Source organism: Trachymyrmex septentrionalis, unplaced genomic scaffold (assembly GCF_001594115.1).
Source record: "Trachymyrmex septentrionalis isolate Tsep2-gDNA-1 unplaced genomic scaffold, Tsep1.0 scaffold29, whole genome shotgun sequence".
NCBI classification, from domain to species: domain Eukaryota; kingdom Metazoa; phylum Arthropoda; class Insecta; order Hymenoptera; family Formicidae; genus Trachymyrmex; species Trachymyrmex septentrionalis.
In genome coordinates, this window is record NW_017305451.1 from 2918305 (window position 1) to 2940193 (window position 21889).

Sequence of the window (21889 nt, forward strand, 5' to 3'; positions counted from 1 at the left end):
TATACATCTACGAAATATCAGAATAATGATAAAAATAAAATTAATATTGTAATGCAAGTTATTCAAAATTTAACAATTACGTAACCTTCTGCATAAAATTATTTTTAATATTTCTTCTATTGTAAAGAATACGGGTAAAAAAAAATAAATCGATTTATTTTGTATTTTATTAACAATGTTCTTGTCTCCTACTGTTTTCCGTAATCTGAAAGTTAATTTTTACATCAGTCTTGTCAATGATAGAGAGAGGAAGATAATTTATGTGCCAATAAAAAATTAAAACGCATCAAAATGTGTAATCAAATTATTTGTTTAATTCTTCTTTATTAACAATACTTTAATTCTTCTTTATTAACAATACTTTTCTCAATATTTCAAAACATTTAATATACAAACTTTATCTTATTTTTTCAAAATAATCTGTTAACAAAATAAACGCAATATCCTTGAATATTTTTCAACGTTTAAAACAAATCTCAAATAAATAGTTCTCAAATATCTCATTAAAATGTTCCAATAAAGAAATACAAAAAAATACAGACAGTATCATATTACTTTTTAATATAATTTGATGGCATGTAGATAAACGGTTATTTTTTTTTTAAGTTTCTGATCTCTCATTGCAATTACGTCGAATTACGAATGTCAGAAGCAAGGATCATGAATCCTTCCTATTTTTTTATGTCGAAATAAATTAATTCTTTCGTGTGCGGGTTTGATAACATAAATTGATTAAATGTTAAACATTTTTATCATTTTAATTTTCTTGCATTAATAAATGAATGTATTATTCAATATCGATGTGTCCACCGGTTTCAGCGCAAATAAAAATTTTGAGTAGATATTTACAGTTATTTATTAATACATTTACAATATTGCGGATTTTATCTTTTGTCAAACACAAGTAATAGCCGAAAAAAATCGATTTATTTCGCATAAAGTGTAGAAGTATTTATCGATTTGTCGTTTCTGAAGCCATGATACAAACACAGTTGCAATGAGGAATCGAAAATCTTAAATCACAGCACTCGCGGCTAAAGCGTGACTTCACTAGAAGGCGAAACGAATTCTGCAATTATTAATTTATTCAGCCTTTCCATAATTGACATATGTTACAATCTACACTTAGTCTTACTACTTATTTTACTGATACAGCTAATCAGAACGCAAGAAAGTCACATTGGATGAGGCGCCGCGTTCCTTATCTGACCGCATTTGTCGAAAACGTATCCGATCAACCGTTTGTTTAACGGTTCTTGGCAAACGTTTAATGACATTGCATGAATTATATAAAATACGAAGAAGAAAATTATAATACTCAACAGCACTATATGCCATATTGATAATACTCTTCTTTCTCGTCTTAATAGGAAAGATTGTGACGATTTTGCACTAAAAAAAGAAATTAAAGAGGCATTACATTTACATTAAAAGAGGCAACAATTTTAGATAAAGTGATAAAAAGAAATTGAATAAAAAAATCAATTACCTCGATCTACTCTCAGAATTCATACTTTCGTTGTCAGAAACTTCGGAAGAGATTTCCTCCTTTACGTCCGTCCAAACCTCATTATCAATTATCGCACAATTTACTGTACTTTGGCCATTAGAATGATTCAATCGTAGCATGTTGTTATTTTCCTCTCTCGAGCTACGACGAGATTCAGCCTGCTCGAAAATACCTCGTAATTCACTGATGCTATTGGAACTTCTGTTTAAAAATATTTTTAAAAAATTCAATGTAATATAACATTGTATTTCTTAAATATTTAATACATGTTTTAAGCATTAACTTAAGAAATTTAAGTCAATATAATAATATTACTACTAACTCGGCACGATGTAATTTTTCGATTTCCCATTTTGGGGATTCGGAGCTAAACGATGGTCTCCTGAGAATCACGCGTCCGGAAACAGAATTTCGCTGCCTCATAGTGTCCTGTATGGAGCAAAAAGTGACCAATGTAGACAAATGTATAAAAAGAATTAAAAAAAATAGTAAATAGGCAATCATGCATGTCAGTGTTAGTAGTGCAGAAACATAAGAAGATAATCCTGTTGAAATACCAGGCTGTAAAAGCGAAAATTTTGAAGCTAAAACAGTAAAAAAGACAAATTGCCTTTGTCATATCCTGTGCGTTGCCCATCGGCCGAGACATTGTGGCTACGCTGGCTCTTCTCCTAGCCATCTAGAAAGAAAAATAGACGAAAAAAAATATACCGATTATTAATCGGTAGAACGGAATTAAGAAAAAAAAATAAGAGTGCAAGCTGTAAGTGCGTAAAAAAATTCCTGCAAAATTGTGCAAACGTGCGAGTGCACGATGGAAAGTGCGAAACGAGATACGATGGATATCTAACATGTGATGAAAAGCTGGCGAAAGAAAGCGATGAACATGAATTTTTCAATATTTTCGAACCATCATACGATTATTGGCGGGTGTACCGCTCCTGTATCTGATGCGAGGCAATTCATCGTTGAGCTCGCTGGCGTTCTCCTCTATCATTATGTTGTTGTCTACCAAGATCTGTCTGGAAACGAACAGCGTGCACTATCACCGATACTATCTCATCATTTCGAAAACAAAGAGAGAGAACTTTACATCAAATATTAACAAATCTTTCACTAAGAATATTTATTCCAAATTTGTCCGATTATCGATAATCTCTATAAGAAAGTAAACCTTTAAAATTTTAATCATGATAGGAAGATCGAAGACGTAAATATCACATTTTCAAAGCAACGTCAAAACTCAAAATACAAATTGAACGACGGAGCAAGGCGAATAGAGAAAAGTGATAAGTCTGATCCTCACTTGGTCTCGGCGACATTGGTGATCAGTTTCTCGCACCGGGAATGCAGCACTTGGAGGTATTTGTCGGCCAGCAAAACAGCCCGAGATACCCTACGCTCCTGCTGCACGGCGCCTAGAGTCTCGGCTGCACAAGACACCCTGTGCGCACATCGCACGATCATGTCCAATTGATGCCTGACCCGTTCCACCCGCTCCACGGATTCTCTATCCGTGCATAGTGGCGCGAGTTCCTGACGTTACGCAAAATTCAATCCCTTCAACGAACCATGGAGAAAGACTACTTGCTAACTGGCAAACGCTTCGCGATCAAATTAGACACATTTCAACGATTTAGCCGAAATTTCTACACGATTGCTTAATAAGCAACAAGATATTTTCGTATTCGCTTGCCTGAATGTCCTGCTGCATCTTCCGCACTTCGTAGGAAAGGTTTTTCTCAGATTGATCGCGTTGTCGAAGTGACATCGCTATCCTTCGCGGTAAAGTCAACCTTTCTGTGCAGAGGCATAACGAGAACGCTATGTACTTCTTCTACAATAATAGAAGTAGTGTCATATAACTATCCATCAAAATATCTTATACAATTCTTATACTTAGAATGTGCTTATTTACCTGCAGTTCAAACTCATTTGAATTCTCCCTGAAAATAAAAATTGTTCAACAATTAATTAAATTGTACGATCAAAAATATATTTGTATTGATTAATTAAATTATACCAAGTTCACTACTCACCTGATCGCTAATTCAATGTCTGATAAATTGGCTAAATTTATGCAGACTGGCCCAGATTCCTGCAGACGAATATCCACGAGACTTGGGAAGACTTTCACTCGTTGATTACTTTCCGGAATCGAAGATGCATTTTTTTTGCAACAGCACTCCAATCGGCCGAGATTCTCGCCCTCCGAATATGATCTTTTCATATTTAAAGTCAACTGTAATAACAAAGTAATATTTCGAAATAAACAATAAAAGAAGAACAATAGGAATTCGATAAATGCGATAATTCGCTGAGCCTCTCGTAAAATTAGCGGACGTCCGCTATAAATTATCTCTCGGTATCTGACTTTCAAGAACGGAAGAGAATTGCATTCTGCATAAAATTTTGTTGATCCCTGCTAATTATCAGTGCATACATATGCAAGAATAGGGAAGTTCTGAGCGATAAAAACAGTTAACTTGGCACAGATGTACTTTCAGTAGTAATTTGACCTTCATTCCATATGCAAGCGTTATAGCATCACGTTTGGATAAATATTATCGGGAAAAGAATAAAAATGCAAGAGAATCGCGTGCTTTCCAGCGTAATTAAAGTTTGTAATTGAAAGATAGAATAAATAATAGCAAGCCCGAAAAGAAGAGACAAGTGACTCGATGGAACTCTGTTAAAGGAGATTATTATGAACTTCTTTTACTCTGATGATTAATTACTGCCTATGAACACGACGAGTGGAGAGGATATAGTGAGAATTTCGGCGGCCTTTTCTCTTCTCGCTTTTCCACTAATATCTATCGAAAGTTTACGTGGCAAACTTAAGGCAAATATTATTTCTCATATCAAACGAGATAGACCGCCGGATGTAGAAGGGGCACGTGATGTGATGCTATCGCACTTCAATGTAATATTTATAACTTCGCAGTATTCCGGTGGAATTTTGTGTCAGACGATCTGTAAAAGAAAGATGCAATGTCATCATTAATTCATAAATTACCTATAAATAATGCATACCAGTTCTCTACTATATAAGAGCATTCATACTATATATAATTATAATATAATAGAATTATTGCAAAGTCAATTCGGGAGAGAAGGGTGAGGGGGAATCAGCAATTCTTTATTGAATTTCTTAGTGCATATAAAGGAATAAATATTTAACGTTACATAAAATTTGCGTAAGATAGCTAAATGAGCTAATAGATTCTTATCGCGGAAAAACATTTAATGTGTATGTTCATGTAATTTTCTTCCTTTAAAATTACAGTAAAAAATATAAAAATACAAAGAGTCTATAAGTATAGCCAATTAAAACATAGATAATGCGAACAAGTAATGAAACTCTAGTCGACTGATGAATAGAAAAATCGCCACAAAGCAACTTATAAGGTAAAAACTCGCGATCGACCTTGTTGTTACGCTGGATTTTTCGCCGCAGATCTGTAATGATCGGTGCAACTGTGCCAGTAAAAATCGATATAATTAAATGAGTAAATAACAGAGACGTCCGCGACTTGCCATCGGTAAATAAAATGCAAAAAAGAACAAGAGACTTTCAAATCCGCAAAGTATATATTATTTGTGAGGGCAATTAATATAAAAGATAAATAAAGAAATAAACGCGATTAAATCATAATTGGAACATTGTCACGAAATATTTTCACAGTAAATATAATCGACTTGATTATATATTTGTGATGGCGAGATATTTATTAGTCGAGAGTTAATAAATTACGATAGGAAAGACGCTGTGTCTAATAGATAACAAATTAAGTAGCGTTCCGTGCTCAGAACAAACTGAAAAAAATCGCGTGACTTTGAAATATACGCGACTGTCTTGTGGCTATTTTAGACAACGCGTTAAACGAGATACGTTACATGTTTATTTACTATTCACATGTAAATGTAGGTATAAAGGAAAAAAGAAAGATATAATTTTCAAACAAAAAAATTATCGCGAAGCGATAAATTACCTCTAGCTTTTCGAACTAAAAAGAATGAAAATATACTATAAAAAAATATAATTGCTTTTATATATAACACATTTCACGGACATCAGATGGCTCACGTCTTTAGAAATTATTATAAATCTGTTCATGTATTTAATCGGTACAATATGTAATCACATAAAATGTTTAATAAAATAAACAAATATTACATCAAGAATTAAAAAAGAATCGTATAACCAGTTTTTCAAGAAAATCTCGCTACATCCGTTTCTACGGAAATCTTTTTATTTTATGCAAGTGGAAACGATTAAGATGTCTCTCTCAGAATAATAAATAACAAAGCGTCAAGGTCACTTAAACTCTCCATTGCAAATATTGAGACTCGTGTATATTAATTGCTGGATTGTAACATAAGCTAGCGATAACGGTCTAGCGATAGTCACGGTGACCGCGTGTCAAATAATTGCGACATTCCTTACGAGTAATTAGTGCCAATTGACCGCAGATTTATCGCTGATCATTCCCGTAAAGCAGTAATAATTGCCGATCTCAATTGCATGGCTCATCTGACCGTGATCAAAATGCCCGCCTGTTGAGGCCGCGTTTTCTGCTGAAGCGTAACTTAATTGTTTTCGTGATTGAGTGTCAGTGCTCAAGTTACACGCGTCGAGCAGGCTATTCCACCCAATTTAATCAAATCCAATAGCGTCACGGATCAAATAGGTCCTTAATCTTTCCTTTGTCCGTACTGGATATTCCAGAAAAGGAAAGCTACTTCTAAATTTATATCTAAATCTTCTCAGTCTACCAACCTGTGGTATTTCTGGTTTCATCTCCAACAAGTTTCTTTCGCGCGCTTTTTCATCGCTTTGCACTGAGTTCTTGCATGGCACTACTTTTATTGAATTCGAATCAGTCAACGATGCGGACGGCGCGACATTGACGATTTCGTCGATCTCATTCACGACTTCTTCAGCGATGCTGCATCGATCACTGGACCCCGTCGTCGATTTGCACTCGCCGTTGCCTGAAACGGCTAAACTGTCCTCGCGATTCGACATTTGGCTATCGACTGACCGTTCGATTCGCGACTGACTCTCGCCATCGACTCTTTGCACGCACGTCAAGGAGTGGGGATCCTTTGAATCCATGATCTTCGCTAAATCTGTGGGAGAAAACGAAATCGATGATCTAATAAGACAGCTTGAAATTTCCACGATGTCTCCTTCTGAGACGGATGTAAGAAGTCGAAGGTGATTGAGAGGATTATATTATCATACTTTGATATGCGCAGTAAATTTTTTTTGTCGTATCATTAAATTGTGTGATATGCATTAATAAGTATAATATATATTACACAGTCTTCATATCCTTGATCGAATCTAATAAGATTAATTAAGATGGATACTTACCAGTTTGATCACGCGAAGATAGACAGCGATTAGATACTAAGTGTGCTTGCGAAACAGTCTTGTTTAAATATGGTGTAGATTCGAATGCCACATTCTTCATCTTGCACTTGTCTATAAATGTCGAAGATGAATGAATGGAAACATCGTTATCTTTCTTGTTCCCGATGATAGGAAAAAAATCCAATTCAGTGGAATTCATTGAAATGGGAGAAGCACAGTTGGAAGCCTCGACAATTCTTTGTAACTCGTTTTTTGCTTCCAGTGGAAATTTCAAGCGTGTAGGCGCCAAACAGATCTTTCTAAGTATCGTCTGCTCAACCGGTGTTTCATCGTCTAGGCTATGTTGTAATTGCTTTTCCGGCGTGGAGTTTGTGGAATCGCTGTCGCTCTCTCTGTTGCGGTAACCATGATTAAACGCATAGTTCATCACAATATTTCGCTCCCAATCGGTGATCTTATTGATTTGCGAGGAAGAATTGTGTGGAGTGCTCGATGATTGCTTCACTTCCAAATTAGATCCCTGATGATCCTCGAGCGGATCCTGCACCGCAACGACGTCGAACGGGCGGCAGTAGACAGAAAGTTTTCTGCGGGGATTCGCTGGATTGCTTGCGTTATTCACTTCAAGTACTTGTTCACTTGTACAATCCCACTTTATCTCCTCCGACGTGGCCAATGCCTTCGAATCCACTTTGAGAATACTTGATCCCTTTGACATTTCACTCGATCGATTCTCCTCGGAATGGGTCGAATGTTCCTTGAAAACGTCGCGTGCTTCTGCAGTAATTAGCACAGATTTCTCGTCGTGGTCTTCCTGCATTAGACCATCTCCTCGCGCGAACGAAGCATCGATAGTATTCGTTTCAGGATTTTGATAACCAAATGTTTGCCTAGAGTCTTCCACGGCTAGCGAGGATAATTGTAAGTCCGACGGCAACGTGTGTATCGATTGGTTCCTATTAACAAAATGATCATTCGATTATCAGCAACTTAGTTCCATTTAACATTTGTATTATTGTTGAATACGTTCACAATACATGATATTTCGCGACTACGTTTCTTTTTTTATGATATTTCGTAGCAAATTAATTTTGAACTGTTACATATTTTATAAGTAACTGGACCTTAAATTCTCGGTTAGCGGGCGATCTTTACAATCGCTAAGAGCGCTAAGAGTGCTCTCGATGATGTTATGTAACTCTTTGATGATAGGTTCAATGATGCGGAATCGATTTTGGACACTTGGGGACGGGCATGTCTTTATAACTCTCGAGAACAAGTCATCGTCTTCGTTATTCACATGCGTTATCGACCACAGACCCACTTTCACTTTCGGCTGGCTAGAATAGTGATTATAGTAAAGAGAAGTTAAAGAATACGCAAGCTAAATACACCGAGCATACTTAACGCATTGATACGGCATTGAATTAGAATTTACAAAGTCGACTATTTAACTTTTAGCCATTATAGGGCACGTTCCACTTAACGTTCACAAAGTTCGATAATATGTTTTTGCACGATAACGGGAGATAATTATTTAAATGTCAGCACAATAGCCTGCGGCGTAACACAAATTCATGCATAACGCGAGTCTGTCAAATTTTTAATAGTCTTGACTTTAGCATCTCTTATCTTATGTAATCTTTTTAAAAATAATTGCAAATAATATACCTACAGCGATTACAGGAACTAATGAAAAGCCGTTTTTGCATAATTAAAGAAATTCATATTTGTAAAAATAATAGTGTCACCAAATCGCCAAATAACATCAATCTTTATAACAATATATTCAAAATGTAATATTCATTATTTACGTTCCTTTTTTTGTAAAATTTGCATGATAAAATTTAAGAAAAAAATAATTATAACTAATATGCAAATTCTTTCACAAGAGAAGAGTTAGCGAAAACATTTTTTATTAAAACCGAAATTTATACGAAAAAAAATTGTCCCCTTTATTTTTCCATGCTTGCTCGAAAAGACCGAGGTCGATCTTGATGACATAAGCAATTCGTGCAGATTACAGAGGCGACTAATTAGAACTGCATGCGTAGTGCGCATAGATTTAGCGATTTATGCCATTAAGGCAACAAATCAAACTGTCCTTGCTACGCGTGTTTAATGTCTGCGTTACATCAATGCTGTCTGTATCTATATCTTATTGTTAAGTATGCACATGTGTCACGTTCGTAATTAATTATTCTACTAGTTTCCCATCGATTAATCTCTATCAGTCCCGACTTGGCGCGAATTAATCTTTTACATTTTATATCCCCGAATCTTTCGAAGAATTTATGCTAAACTTGTCCTCAAAATTTTTTGTATTAATGATTGATGAGAAATCGAGAGATCATTCTAAGAATCGCTGTTCACAATCTTATATCGTGTGACAAGTTTCTTTGAGTTGAAGATAATTTTTCGATTGAATGAGGAAGCAACTTCGATATATGTGATTTTTTCGAGTTGCCCGAAATATCGTTCTCGAGGTATCGACACGCGCGACAGAAAGGTCCGGAGCGTACTGATTGCATTCGCCTGGTGAATCGATCTCCCTAGCAGTGCTGACGTCTTCTCCTGCATCGTGTAGCCGGAGGTAATTTCCGGATTGCATTTCGAGAGATCTCTATAACGCGATCACGATAATCGCCCGTTAAAGAAACACGTAACAACGTATTTTCTCGCGGTACTCACTGTAGATCCAAATGTAAAAGTGACTACAATATATGTGTATAATTAGTTTTTCATGTAAAAATGATACTATATTACACGGTTAAATGTGTCAATCCATTTCTGTTAGCAGTATAGTACATTATTTTTATACGGAAAATCAATTACATACATACATTAGTCACTTTTTACACACATAGAGTGCAGTGATATTCTTAGTTCTCGCAACGCAAGAAAATTGTTTTAAGGAAAAAAAAGATAATAAATGCTTAAGAATATTCCTTCGATATATCCATATGTGATGTGTCAATTCCAGTTTTGTCGATAAGTTCCATTGTCGTCTTGCGAATATTTTTCCTCTCACGAGGAAGAAATTTTATGAAAATTTTATAAAAATTTATCTAAGCGCATTTTTTTGTATTAATATTATATATTTCTAATAAGCGTTTAATAGTGAATTCGAAAAAAAATAATAATAATAAATGCCGGGATTAAATTGCGACTATGAAACTCTCGAGCTTGCAAATTAGGAAAGGATGGATCAAGTATGATAGTCGGTAAATATTTTTGTTGGGATGCGAACCGAGATGGAAATCATGATTTAAGGCGAGATTTGCGGCAACTTGGTTATTTTTACGTGGAGTGTCATTCGAGGGCGCTGTCATATATGCAGGTCATATAAGCAACGAGCAACGCGGCACCGCTATTTTTATGGGAAACCCTGAAGATCCGCCCGCTATATTTGACCTTGAGCCAGATATTCAAATCGAATGGTCATTCGCTTCGGAAATTGAAGCAATATTTTTTCCGTTTATGCGACATATATGCTCGAGATTATGGCGTCTATAAGCGGAACGGCATTTCGGTCTTTCATAAAAATCAACTCGTCCGCAAGGTCTCGTTTGCTAACGTAACAAACATAGAAATTAGTCGATATACCGATTTATAATAGACTCTTCTTCCGGGAATTAATCATCTTCATTTTGATCTATGGTACGCTCACAATTTCGAATACAGACGCGCAAGTGTTACGCATCGATGTCTCATGCGAACGTTGTTAACTTACGTTGCGTGCGTCGACAACAGATCCCGGAAACTCCTGACGCCAAATTGCTCCAAACTGGTTGCGTTTGTCGGCTCGACTTGGAGCTGTGTGCTCGAATCCTGTCTCATGTTTCTTTTCGTGATCTCTTCTGTCATCTGCGAAAAGACGTGAATAGATAAGAGAACAAGGCAAAAGAAAAAAAAAAGCGAGAAAGATCATATACGTAAAATCGAAGAATATGTGTCGCTTTGTCATGAAAATTAGTGTTCATTGCTAATGCGATCAACCAACTATAGTAACGTCGCGACAAGTACAACACGCGTGTCAAGGTAATTTAAGTATGCCGTATGCCTTATCAACATCAAAAAGATGTTAGCGATGAAAGAAAAATCCTAAAATAAAAACAAGAATAAAACTCACCATATTTAATAGAAAAGATACTTTGTGCCTCAATATATCGATATTATGAGCTTTTGTGTCTGTGTCTGGATTAAAGCAAGATAAGTCATCGACAGAGCCCCGTATCGTAACAAAAAATTGTATAACTCTGAAAATCAATCGCAAATAAAACGTAAAGCAAGCTCAAAACTAAAATTGTTAAATCGGAAAAACCGATTAATAGAGGAAATAAAAAATAATTAAACTGAAATATAATGACTTTTCTAGCTGTTCCAATATCGTAACAATCTTGGCGTCATATTCGTTTAATTCTTCCTCAAGTTCTTGTATGTTATTTCTGCTGTAGTCAGCTGTAAAGCCCTAAAATATGTAAAATATATTAAGAAAAAAATTAAAATCTCTATTAAAATGTTCGTATCACTTATGTTATATTAATATAACTCGAAATATTTTCACTTACTGAAACTTTCAATTCCGTGTACAATGAATCTTCCATTGATACTTTTATCGACTTATAGGGTGTGCTATGTAGATAGCATTCATCGTCCAAAACTGGTGATAACGAGAGCTGTAAATAATCGTGCCGATTACATCGCGAGAAATTATTTTTACAATTTTACATTTCTATAATATTAATAGTTTACTCTTTCTTCGGTAGAACATGCGTTAAGGACTGATAACGATTGGAGCTCCACATTTTCGTCCATGAGTTTACGATTCTTTTCACGCAGATTCTGCAATATATGATTCGTTGTCGCATTATAATTCGTTGTACGTGATTATATGAATACCAAGGAATACTTCAAACTTACATGAATCATATATTCGTAGTCCTCTTTCATGCTAATATTCGTGTCCTCGAGTTCGGTTATTGTAGTTTTTAATTGACAATAATTGTTTTCCTTTTCGTCAAATTCCTCTTGTATTTTGGTGATCAGTTTCAAACACTCTATTTTTTCTTTAGTGATTTTCTCTAGTTTTTCTTTTAAAGGTGGTATAGCTTGTATCTATTTATTTGTATGTTAAAAACAATAAAAGCATTTAAAAATTGAATATAATAAAGATTATTTATAATCAAATGTTTATTATTCCAAAATTTATTCAAAATGTCGAATATTATATTATATCCAAGAATTCATATTTGAACATTAGTTACGAAAAATTATGGAAAATACAAAATAAAAATGTAAACGTGTAATTTCTACGTCTAAACGGAAATCATGAATAGCTTCCTATAAAATAATAAGATGCAATTAGTTTTTACCTCAATTTCCGCGGCTTCCAATTGCTTCAACAAGTTCTGATGCTCTTTCGTATATCTTTGAAGAGCCAAGGTCATAGTCTTTTCATTCTTAATCAACTCGTTTAATTGATCTCTTTGCTCATCGTTTTCCTTTTCGAATTGCTGACATTTGTGAACATAATGTTTTCTGCATTAATAAAACATGTATATAATATCGCTGAAGCATAAATATCATAAGAATATATTAATATAAATCAATTTTTTGAAATTATCCATAAAAACAGAACACTTGGATGCTAAGTAAATCATACGCACAACTGTTTCTCAGTAATACTGTGTTGTTGTTTGAGATTGTTGATTGATCTTTCATGTCGCTCGAGCTCGTCGCGAAGGACATTGTTTTCCTCGCAGAGTTTTCGAAATTTCATATTTCGAAACTCTAATTTCACGATATCATTAGTCAGATCCATGGTTTTCATTGAAGAGTCTGCGTCGTTCACGAGGCTACGGCAATTAGTATGTATCATGTATTATTACCAACCGTTGTACAAATAAAAGTTATTATTACATGACATAACGCACATCCTACATTAAACACATTAATTTGCCTTTATGTACTGTACATAATATATTTATTTAACACTAGAAATACAATGTGTTTCTTACTCACTAAAAAAAGAATAAATAAATAAATTACTATAAAAATAGAAAAAGAAATAAATGAGCAAATTTTTCTTATGAAACAAAGAACATAATTATTGAAAAATCAAAAAAATTTCAGATTTATCTTTTATACAAAAAAAAATGTAATATCAATTTAAAAATAAAAAAACGATCAATAATGATTTGTTACGCATTAACACTAGAAAGGTTAAGTGATTAACCTTTCTAGTGTTAATGCGTAACAAAAAAGCTATCGAGAGAACTAAGTGTTTATCCACGTCAAGTAATTTATGATTCAAAACATTAATTAAACTATAAAACATAAAAAGTCATATATCTTCATATATGTCTGTTTTTCTGTTTATTGAACTTATCGTTAAACTTAGTTAAGATATATATGAAAATATATCTATGAAGATATATATCTTCATATATACCTTCATTGAGTCTAAGTTCAATAAACAGAAAAACAGATATAGTTGATGCACTTAGTAAAATTGTATTGCCAAAGAAATTTATATTAAAATAATTCATCTATTATTTACATGCATGTTTTAAATTCATTGTATCCAATATAATATTACGATATAATCTGGACCGAATATCCCACTTACTTCTTGTACGGATCACAAATCATAATAGATAAACGATGCAAGATCGAATGCGTCTATCACTATCATAAACGTGCCAGCATCGCGTCGATAAATTAACTCTAAATTCTTCGATTTCGCAATGAGCATTCGCAACAATAATTAAGCTGCTGCATTCAACAATTCATAATAATTAGAGGAGATTCACACAAGCGTTTCGCGCGCGATCAATCGTGTGGAGGGCACGTAAATAATTCCAGAAATAAATTAGCCAATTTCTCCTGTTTACGATCGCGATCGGCGTTAACGAGATCACCAGATATGACCACAGGCGAGCAACGACTGAACACCACACGCGAATTGCATAAGAGATATCGCGTGCCGATTTCCAGCTGCCACAATATTCGTCACATACACCGCACGAATAACACCTGTGTGTCGCTTATTCGACTCTATTGGGACCAGCGGCGAGAAATTGGCGGTGCTCCGCGACTAGGGGGGATTTATCCATGAGAATATACAAATACACACATATACATGTATAAATACACATGTATACATGCACAGAGAATGTTCGTACAAAGAATAAACTGACGAATTGAAGAGAATAAAACACCTAATGAACACAAAGTTACATGTAACATGCCAGTTAGTTGTAATTTCCCCACTCAACAATATAATCATAACATAACAAAAGTATTGTGTTATAATTATATTGTTGAGTGGAGAAATTACAACTAACAGATACGTTACATGTAACTTTGTGTTCACTGAGCATTCTTTTCAATTCAGTCGTTGTTTCGCTTCGCGCTTATGTCGGCTGTATCGAACGAAATTTCAGCACGTATGTTTTTTCGTGAGTGGCAATCAGCCTTTATCACAAGCCACTGGTACAAGCTGCGGTACGATTCATGCTCACAACGTTCGTAAGCATTACTCGTCCTTGTTTAACTTCGATAAATAACAACGACGAAATGACTCCAAGAATGTGAATCGGATCGCTGTCGGTAGGCTGCATATAAGTGACCGGCTGCATATAAGTGACGCAGGCATAGTGCACGTGGCATTTTCCGCTTAAAAAAGCTCATGGAATTAAATAGAAATAAGAAATATAATTAAACTATGCATTCTGAACTTAGAATGTTAAATCTATACCTTTCATTCATGAATTCCCTGAAAGTCGTCTATGTTGCATTGATATATCAAGTATTAAGCGTACAATTTCGCAGATTCGACCAAATTTTGAATTGATTTGCTTCAAATTCATTCCTGTGATTTCTTATCAGTTTCCTCAGGTAGGATCGCTCTAATAAAATTTAACGAGCGGTATACGTCGTTCGCGCTATACTCATCGAAGTAAAGAAAGTAAACTGACTCGATGTCGCGAGCTCATTTGAATACGTGTATGCGCGGGTATATACAATATACATATATATACATATTTATATGTCTTACACGTATCACGCGCTCGTAGAACCGCGAATAATTTTTGCCTCTAAATGAGAAGGTAGCGTAGTCGGTTAAACTATCGCACGATCGAAGCGGTCCAACCGCTTATCGAGTATATATGCGATAATGTCGCGTTGCACTGAATGGGCGAAGAAAATATTACCGTCTATATATAAGTTTTACGATGTCTTCCAAAAACAATCTATACAAACGATGCCATCACGTTAATATATGCCGCGACTGTTAACGTGTATGAATCTATATGTTTGCGTTACATAATAATAAAACTGAGTTTGTATTATATATGTCGATCGAAAACGGATCTGAACGAATTTGTCTGCGACAGAAAGCCTAGCTGAAGCTTTATTTTCGACAAATATCGCATACGAAAATCAGAAAACAGGATCGTATTTCAGCATGTAATAATATACGTTATATATATTACAGATTTTTGTTTTATTATAGATTTTGCAATATAAATTCAAGAATACAAGCCCTGTGTTTTTTAGTTGAGCTTGCAACGTCCTTCTTTGCTCTTTTTTCCTCCAATGTGGAAAATAAGGAAAAATAAATTATATTTAAGTTCAATTGAAAAGAACTATATAAAGTCTGTTTTTTTGAGCTAAACTTCTTGCATAATTCATATTTTCTTCTTTTCCTCCATAGAGAGAAAAAGAATGAAAAGTCGTTCAAGTTTAGCTGAAAAGAATAGATGTAGATACAGTGCTAATAATACATTTCGCGCGAAGAGTGCGGATAACTCGGTTAACTACTAATCAATTCCTCTGAAGTCTAAATACCGCGCGTTTGCTTTTTCCCGGTCGACGCGTTCCATGTATCAAGTTTACGGTTCACTGAATTCCGCGCTGTTACATATCCACGCAGTAATTTCGCGTCGCAATTTCTTAATTTACGGCGCAATGTTTTAAATTAAAGACAAAGAATCAGTGTGTTTACTTTAAAAGTGCGTCCATCTCTTCTTCCTTCCAGCAATAATTTTGTGATTATCAAGTAGCGACCGCATCGAATTATTCAAAAGTCTCACGAACTCGTGCATTTCGCTACATGCCGTTTATACACATGCGACGTGTTTTTTAAATTAAACAAAGTTTCTGTTTCCTCTTACGAGAGTTTCTCCTGGACATTATTATCGCTGTGCTCCGCAGACTGAATCTGTTGAATCTTGGTGATCCAGCATTTTGTCGCCTCTTTGAATTGTTGTAAATTCACGCAATCCTTCGTCGAAATGGCGACTAAACATTTCCATAATTCCTCCAGATTGTCGATTCTATTGATCAAAATTAGCACGTTACACTGCAGTATTTGCAAGAACGATTCTTTTTGCAGAAATCGAGCTACCGCACAGACACTTAAATATATGTAATCAATGTATGCAAATGAATTCCATTCATTTACATACATGGACTACATATTATATAACACAGATGAACATCAGTTACACTGAAAATCGCGACAGTTTATATTCGAGGTTCGCCTCGGTGTTCCACGTGGCTTTCCGTATCTCGTCTCGCGAAAATGTGCTACGCTTAAAGCCGTGCGCCAAGTCGTCGATCGCGTTTGTCCTTGTATCGATCGGCCGCCTGGTGTACACATACCGGCAATTTGTTTCAAGCTGTATCCCGGTCGCGTCTTATGTTCGTCAATATCGACGAACGACACGGCGTGTCTATGCGTCTCTGATAAGAAAATTAACGTTGTCCCGTTTTGTGCGGGCACTCACGACCAGTTCGGCAATTGATCCTGAATGTACTCGACGATTCTGGAAATCGGCACCGCATCGTCTATCAGAACCGTCAAATCCGGCATCAAGGTCGACATTGAGGCGCAATTCATGAATATCTGCTGCAAAACTAGAAAAATGACGGATCATTTCTGTGTCTCTATTCTTGAAAAGAAACGCATATAAGTCTAGAAAAATACTACAGTATATATTACGTATATTATAGTATTTTCCTAGAATTTCGTATACGTTTCTTTTCAAAAATAGAGGTCTTGGTCACTTTCCACTCTTCTGAGGGCGAAAAACAGACTCGCGATATTTAATTCGCAATGAATTAAAGACTCTTTAAACGCAACTACAAAACAATGAGTGCTTTCCATTTGGTAACACAAGTCGACACAAGTATCGTTCAGACTTTATTTCTCATAGAATCGTCAAGAATGATGTTTGTGTTGATTTGTGCCACTATGCCTCGTTTCTACCAATGCACTTAGTTTAATTTTAATTTCGGTTCAACTAACTTTATATTTTTCTAAAAATTAGAAAGGTATGAAGAGTAAATTAAACTGAAATTAAAATTAATTAACATTAAGAGAAATGAACATAAGAATTAGGAACAGTAAAGAATAAGTTGAACCAAGATTAAGTTAATCTACGTTAGTAGAAATGAAAAGCAATTCAATCCTGTGAATTAATTCTCAACTGTAGACACAAATCTTTGCAATTTTTGCAATTTTTCTGCATAGAATTATTTAATTTCCTGTATATTTTATATAAAAGTAAATATTTTTAATTATAAAAAACTAAGCGAGATAAAAATTAATCTACACGGATAGAAATAGACATGCCATCCACTATACACCTATCACTTATTTTCTGTTTTTTTTAATTGTCTTATTGTTGTTAAATAAAATTTAATTTTATGCAAAAAAGGCAGATATTATAAATTTATAATTAAAAATGAAAACTTCGATCGAATTTAACGACGAAAACAGGTTGTAATGCAGAGCCACTCAAGCAGGAACTTCATCTTCATTAAATTTAATTAGCTCGATTTATCAATAAAAAATCACCATTTTCCAATTCGACCTCTTCTAATCCCGTGGACATGATGTTGCTGAAAATTGTGCGAATCGTCACCGGGATTCTGCGAAAGAGAGACACTTGTATACTCGCGCATATAAACACATACGCGGAGAGGGATCTCTATTTGTATTTTACAGGGGTCGCGAAATAACGCCTTCAGGCATCTCGAGCCTCGATGACGAGGAACCCAACCGTGATAACGAAACTAATCTCACAATCACTCGCAATCGGCACTGAAAAGCCGGGCCGACATCACCCCATTCCACCGTCTCAAGGGGCAATGGCGAGAGGGGTATCCGGAGAAGCAAGGCCGTCCGTTTACCTTCACCGCGGTGATATACGTCGTGACGGGGAGGAGGGGGGGGGAGAAAAATAATTGTCGCGTGTAATAATTGATTGATTGATTTTCCCGCGAAGGTGTATAGGTGTAGGAAATTGCAGTCAAACAACGGGAAATCGAGTTCGTTTGTTTCTCACATGGACTCTCTTCTCCCCTACACTTTTTCTTGTATGGACCACCTGGCGCCCCCTCCCCCCCCGAATTGAAACGTTCAACTCATGATGGCATAGAGAAAATGAATCTTACCGTAATTATGTCATCGTCATTACGAGAGAAACAGGATTGTTGGCGCACGTCAATATTCTTTTTTTATTATACTGAATCTAAGGCAATCTAGACGAAAGGATTTCTTTTACATCATCTCACAAATCGAATCCCAATTTTAACAACACAGAATATGAGCGAATTAATAATTGGTGATGTAACCGACGGGTAGTTTTGCTACATTTGAATCTGTATGTACGTTTCAAAATCAAGCACACACAGAGCAGATTGGCCACCTTTGTTTCACGCATGCGTGAAAAGAACGTGGTGCTTTTTCAGCAAGCGACACAGTAGGTCTGTTCTTTTTCGAAGAATTCTGAACTAGTCCATTGAGTTAGAAGGTTTGTTCTTTTTAGTTAAAATTCTTGCACGATTCCAAATTAATTTGAGAAAATGTAAATACAATAGTTCGATGAGTAAAGTTTATAAAAAATTCAATAAATACAAACAATAAAAGTACAATCAATTAATTTTACATGATGTACGTAATTTTTTATCCTAATAATTCCTAAGAACTAGTATAGAATTTATGGAATAAAAATGTAAAAACGTTATTTCTGAACTACACACACACACACACACACACACACACACACACACATATTAAATATAAAATTGTAATTACTAGAATAGATAGAATTGGAATGGAATTAGAATCAAATCTTAATATAATTATAATACGTTTTGAATTAAAATCGTCGATTTCAGTAACTACAATTTTGTATACAATATTATATATATAATGTCACACATAACAAACTTTGTACAATATTATTATATTATACTATTATATTTCTTATATTACATAATATTATATAAGAAAAATAAAGCAATAATTCATATATTTTTAATATATTACACTAAGAAATATCTTTTTTAATTCTTTTCAAAAGCAATAACAACTTTTTTCACCTTGTCAAGCACCTCAGGTATCATTTTAGATTGAGTAAGACTTATTAGACATTCACGAACCTCATTATCACATAAACCTAATATTTCTACAATCTGTTCGCTGGTACAAGATTCAATGATATACAACCAGTATTTAATAATATAATCTAAAAGATCATTTATTAGCTCGTTAGGATCTAATTCTCGCATCTTGTTTTCCTCATCTGCTTCTAAAACTAATACAAACGTTATTAGACGAAAAAAATAATTGCATGTGCACTGTGTGCGTGTGTGTGTGTGTGTGTATTCACAATGTTAAAAAAATAATGTTACCTACCTGTTTTAAGGGAGAAAATTAGAATCGCGATAATACAATCTATCCTTGTTGGGATGTTTACGTTGCAACGACGAAAAATTAATAATACTCGCATAGCATCGTAAATTATGTTAGCACTCTGTTGCTGAATTGGATATAAATTGTATGACTTGTTATATGGTTTTAATATCCTGTACATGATATCCATCAGCTTGAAAAACCTGTCGTCATTCTCATAGTCCTCGAATGTAAGTGAGCCAGATTCTATTATAGCAATTAGCACTGCCAGCCAATGTTGGACAAACGTTAATTCGGAGAGACTAGTTTTTCCTTCAGATAATATCTGTGCAAACGATTCTAACAGACCAGGAATCAAGTCGTTTATTTTAAACAGTTTTTCTAGCAGCTTTATCTGAGATATAAATTCAAGTAAACTCATTGTGGATATTAATAAGTTATCTGCAATAAAGAGAGATTTTAAGATTATATTAACTAGGATTCTTCTACAACATAGTACAGTGCATACCATTAGTTGAACTCTTTAATATAAAAATTATAGTAGCTCCGAAAAATTCACATTCCGTAAGATGAACTATCCAATTTGATTGAGGATTTTGTCGAATTTTCCATGCAATTAATTGTAAAATCCTGATAAGTTGGATCAATATTAATGAGTCGCTGGATTCAAGATGGCTCAGGATTTGTTTAACTAATTCTTGATCACATCCTAGTGTATCAATGGCTTCATCATTACAGCATACATTGCCAATAATACCTAAGACTATTTCCTACAAATATATTTTGATAATGAGAGGATGAGAGCAAGAGCGAGAGAGAGAGAGAGAGAGAGAGAGAGAGAGAGAGAGAAACAATAAAAAATTGTTAAAGTAGAATTAAATAAAATATGTTATGATAAAGATAAATGAATCGTACAGTGAATCTTGGTTCGTCACAAATTGTTAACAAGTACTTCGCTATCTGAAGAAAATCCTGTGACAAAAGATATGACACTACTTCTCCTTCCGTACTTAAATCCCATAGAGTACAAAGCTGATCTTCGAGCTCTTCCGTCCAACCATTTTCATTAACCTGAAATATATCACTATTATTATGAATACCATACTCGGGTTGTATTTTCTGTATATGTTTACACGCTCTACTTTAAGCATTGCTCATACCATTTCCTCTGCAGTATTATAATAGGCTAATTATAATACTGTATAATAGGATAATTATAATGTATTATAATTATCACACACAGGATAACTTTCGTATAAGAAATTACCTTAAGTAGAGACATCAGAGTATTAATTATCCATTTGCTACTGCAGAGATTGTTACCCACAGCATCGCCTTTCAATACTTCTAATTCCTCTTTACTAATGTCCTGTGAATCTATCATTTCAAACGTTCTGTGTACCTTTAACATTTTTACACAACTTTGTTAAAAGCAAACGAATAATTTCGAACTTTATTACCATTTTTTATATGTATAGTAAAAACATAAAATTCATAATTGTATACATAGTTCAATAATTATATTTTAGGTTAGATCTTAAGTATCAAATTATCACAATTTTACTAATTACCTCAATACCAAACAATCATGAAGAAAGAATCGAAGTGTTTCGCATGAGAAGAGATCTTTGATGATTTTAAAGTTTTGAATGAAAACAATAAAAATATACACGCTATCGAAATGACAGGTATATACGTCACTGTACGTACATATACGTCTGTTTTCTGTGGTTGGACTCGTTAATAGGCTTGTTCTTTTTAGCTGAATTCAGATGAACTCTAATAGTAAAAAAATTGTAGTACATATATACTTTTGGAATTTAAAATGAGATAAGTGTGTTATTGTTTTGATATTTAGTAGTTTTGATATTTGACGAAAGCGAGAGTCTAATGTAGAAACAAAAAAACAGATCTCATGCCTTATGTTTTTGTACACTTCCGCGAAGGCTTTTTGCATCAAGAATAAGATAAATATACGTATAGTATATACAATTGTTTTATCTTTAACGAGGACAGGAATTTACAACAAAATATTAGGTTTAAACATTTGTTCGTTTTACTTTCATTCAAGTTTCTTGCTTTTTCTCTGTTCATTATTTTTATGTATATATATATATATAAACCTAATATTTTGTTGTAAATTCCTGTCCTCGTTAAAGATAAAACAATTGTATATACTATACGTATATTTATCTTATTCTTGATGCAAAAAGCCTTCGCGGAAGTGTACAAAAACATAAGGCATGAGATCTGTTTTTTTGTTTCTACATTAGACTCTCGCTTT

The 21889-nt window shown here is 34.4% G+C and overlaps 2 protein-coding genes across 8 annotated transcripts; both read right to left on the reverse strand.

Annotated features, from left to right (window-relative positions):
- Positions 1-809: 809 nt before the first annotated feature.
- LOC108749461 lies at positions 810-17989 on the reverse strand. 7 transcript variants are annotated; one of them, XM_018488205.1, is made up of 23 exons: positions 17764-17989; positions 16691-16820; positions 16076-16237; positions 12563-12751; positions 12269-12434; positions 11817-12011; positions 11649-11738; positions 11465-11572; positions 11264-11364; positions 11026-11152; positions 10627-10760; positions 8018-8233; positions 6894-7849; positions 6294-6646; positions 3550-3752; positions 3429-3456; positions 3207-3347; positions 2817-3046; positions 2421-2532; positions 2121-2189; positions 1833-1939; positions 1490-1711; positions 810-1392 (listed from the first exon to the last, which is right to left on the reverse strand). In XM_018488205.1, exons 1-23 carry the CDS (start codon positions 17798-17800, stop codon positions 1176-1178), a joined length of 4293 nt encoding a protein of 1430 aa, XP_018343707.1. In that variant the 5' UTR covers positions 17801-17989; the 3' UTR covers positions 810-1175. The 7 variants fall into 7 exon arrangements, with proteins under 7 accessions (XP_018343707.1, XP_018343708.1, XP_018343711.1 ...); XM_018488206.1 differs by lacking the exon at positions 8018-8233; XM_018488209.1 differs by lacking the exons at positions 16691-16820; positions 17764-17989 and adding an exon at positions 16410-16564.
- A 1267-nt stretch (positions 17990-19256) lies between these two features.
- Positions 19257-21529, reverse strand: LOC108749462 (protein saal1). Its single transcript, XM_018488212.1, has 6 exons — positions 21177-21529; positions 20873-21007; positions 20521-20676; positions 20114-20375; positions 19609-20046; positions 19257-19507 (listed from the first exon to the last, which is right to left on the reverse strand). Exons 2-6 carry the CDS (start codon positions 20987-20989, stop codon positions 19257-19259), a joined length of 1224 nt encoding a protein of 407 aa, XP_018343714.1. The 5' UTR covers positions 20990-21007; positions 21177-21529.
- Positions 21530-21889: the final 360 nt, after the last annotated feature.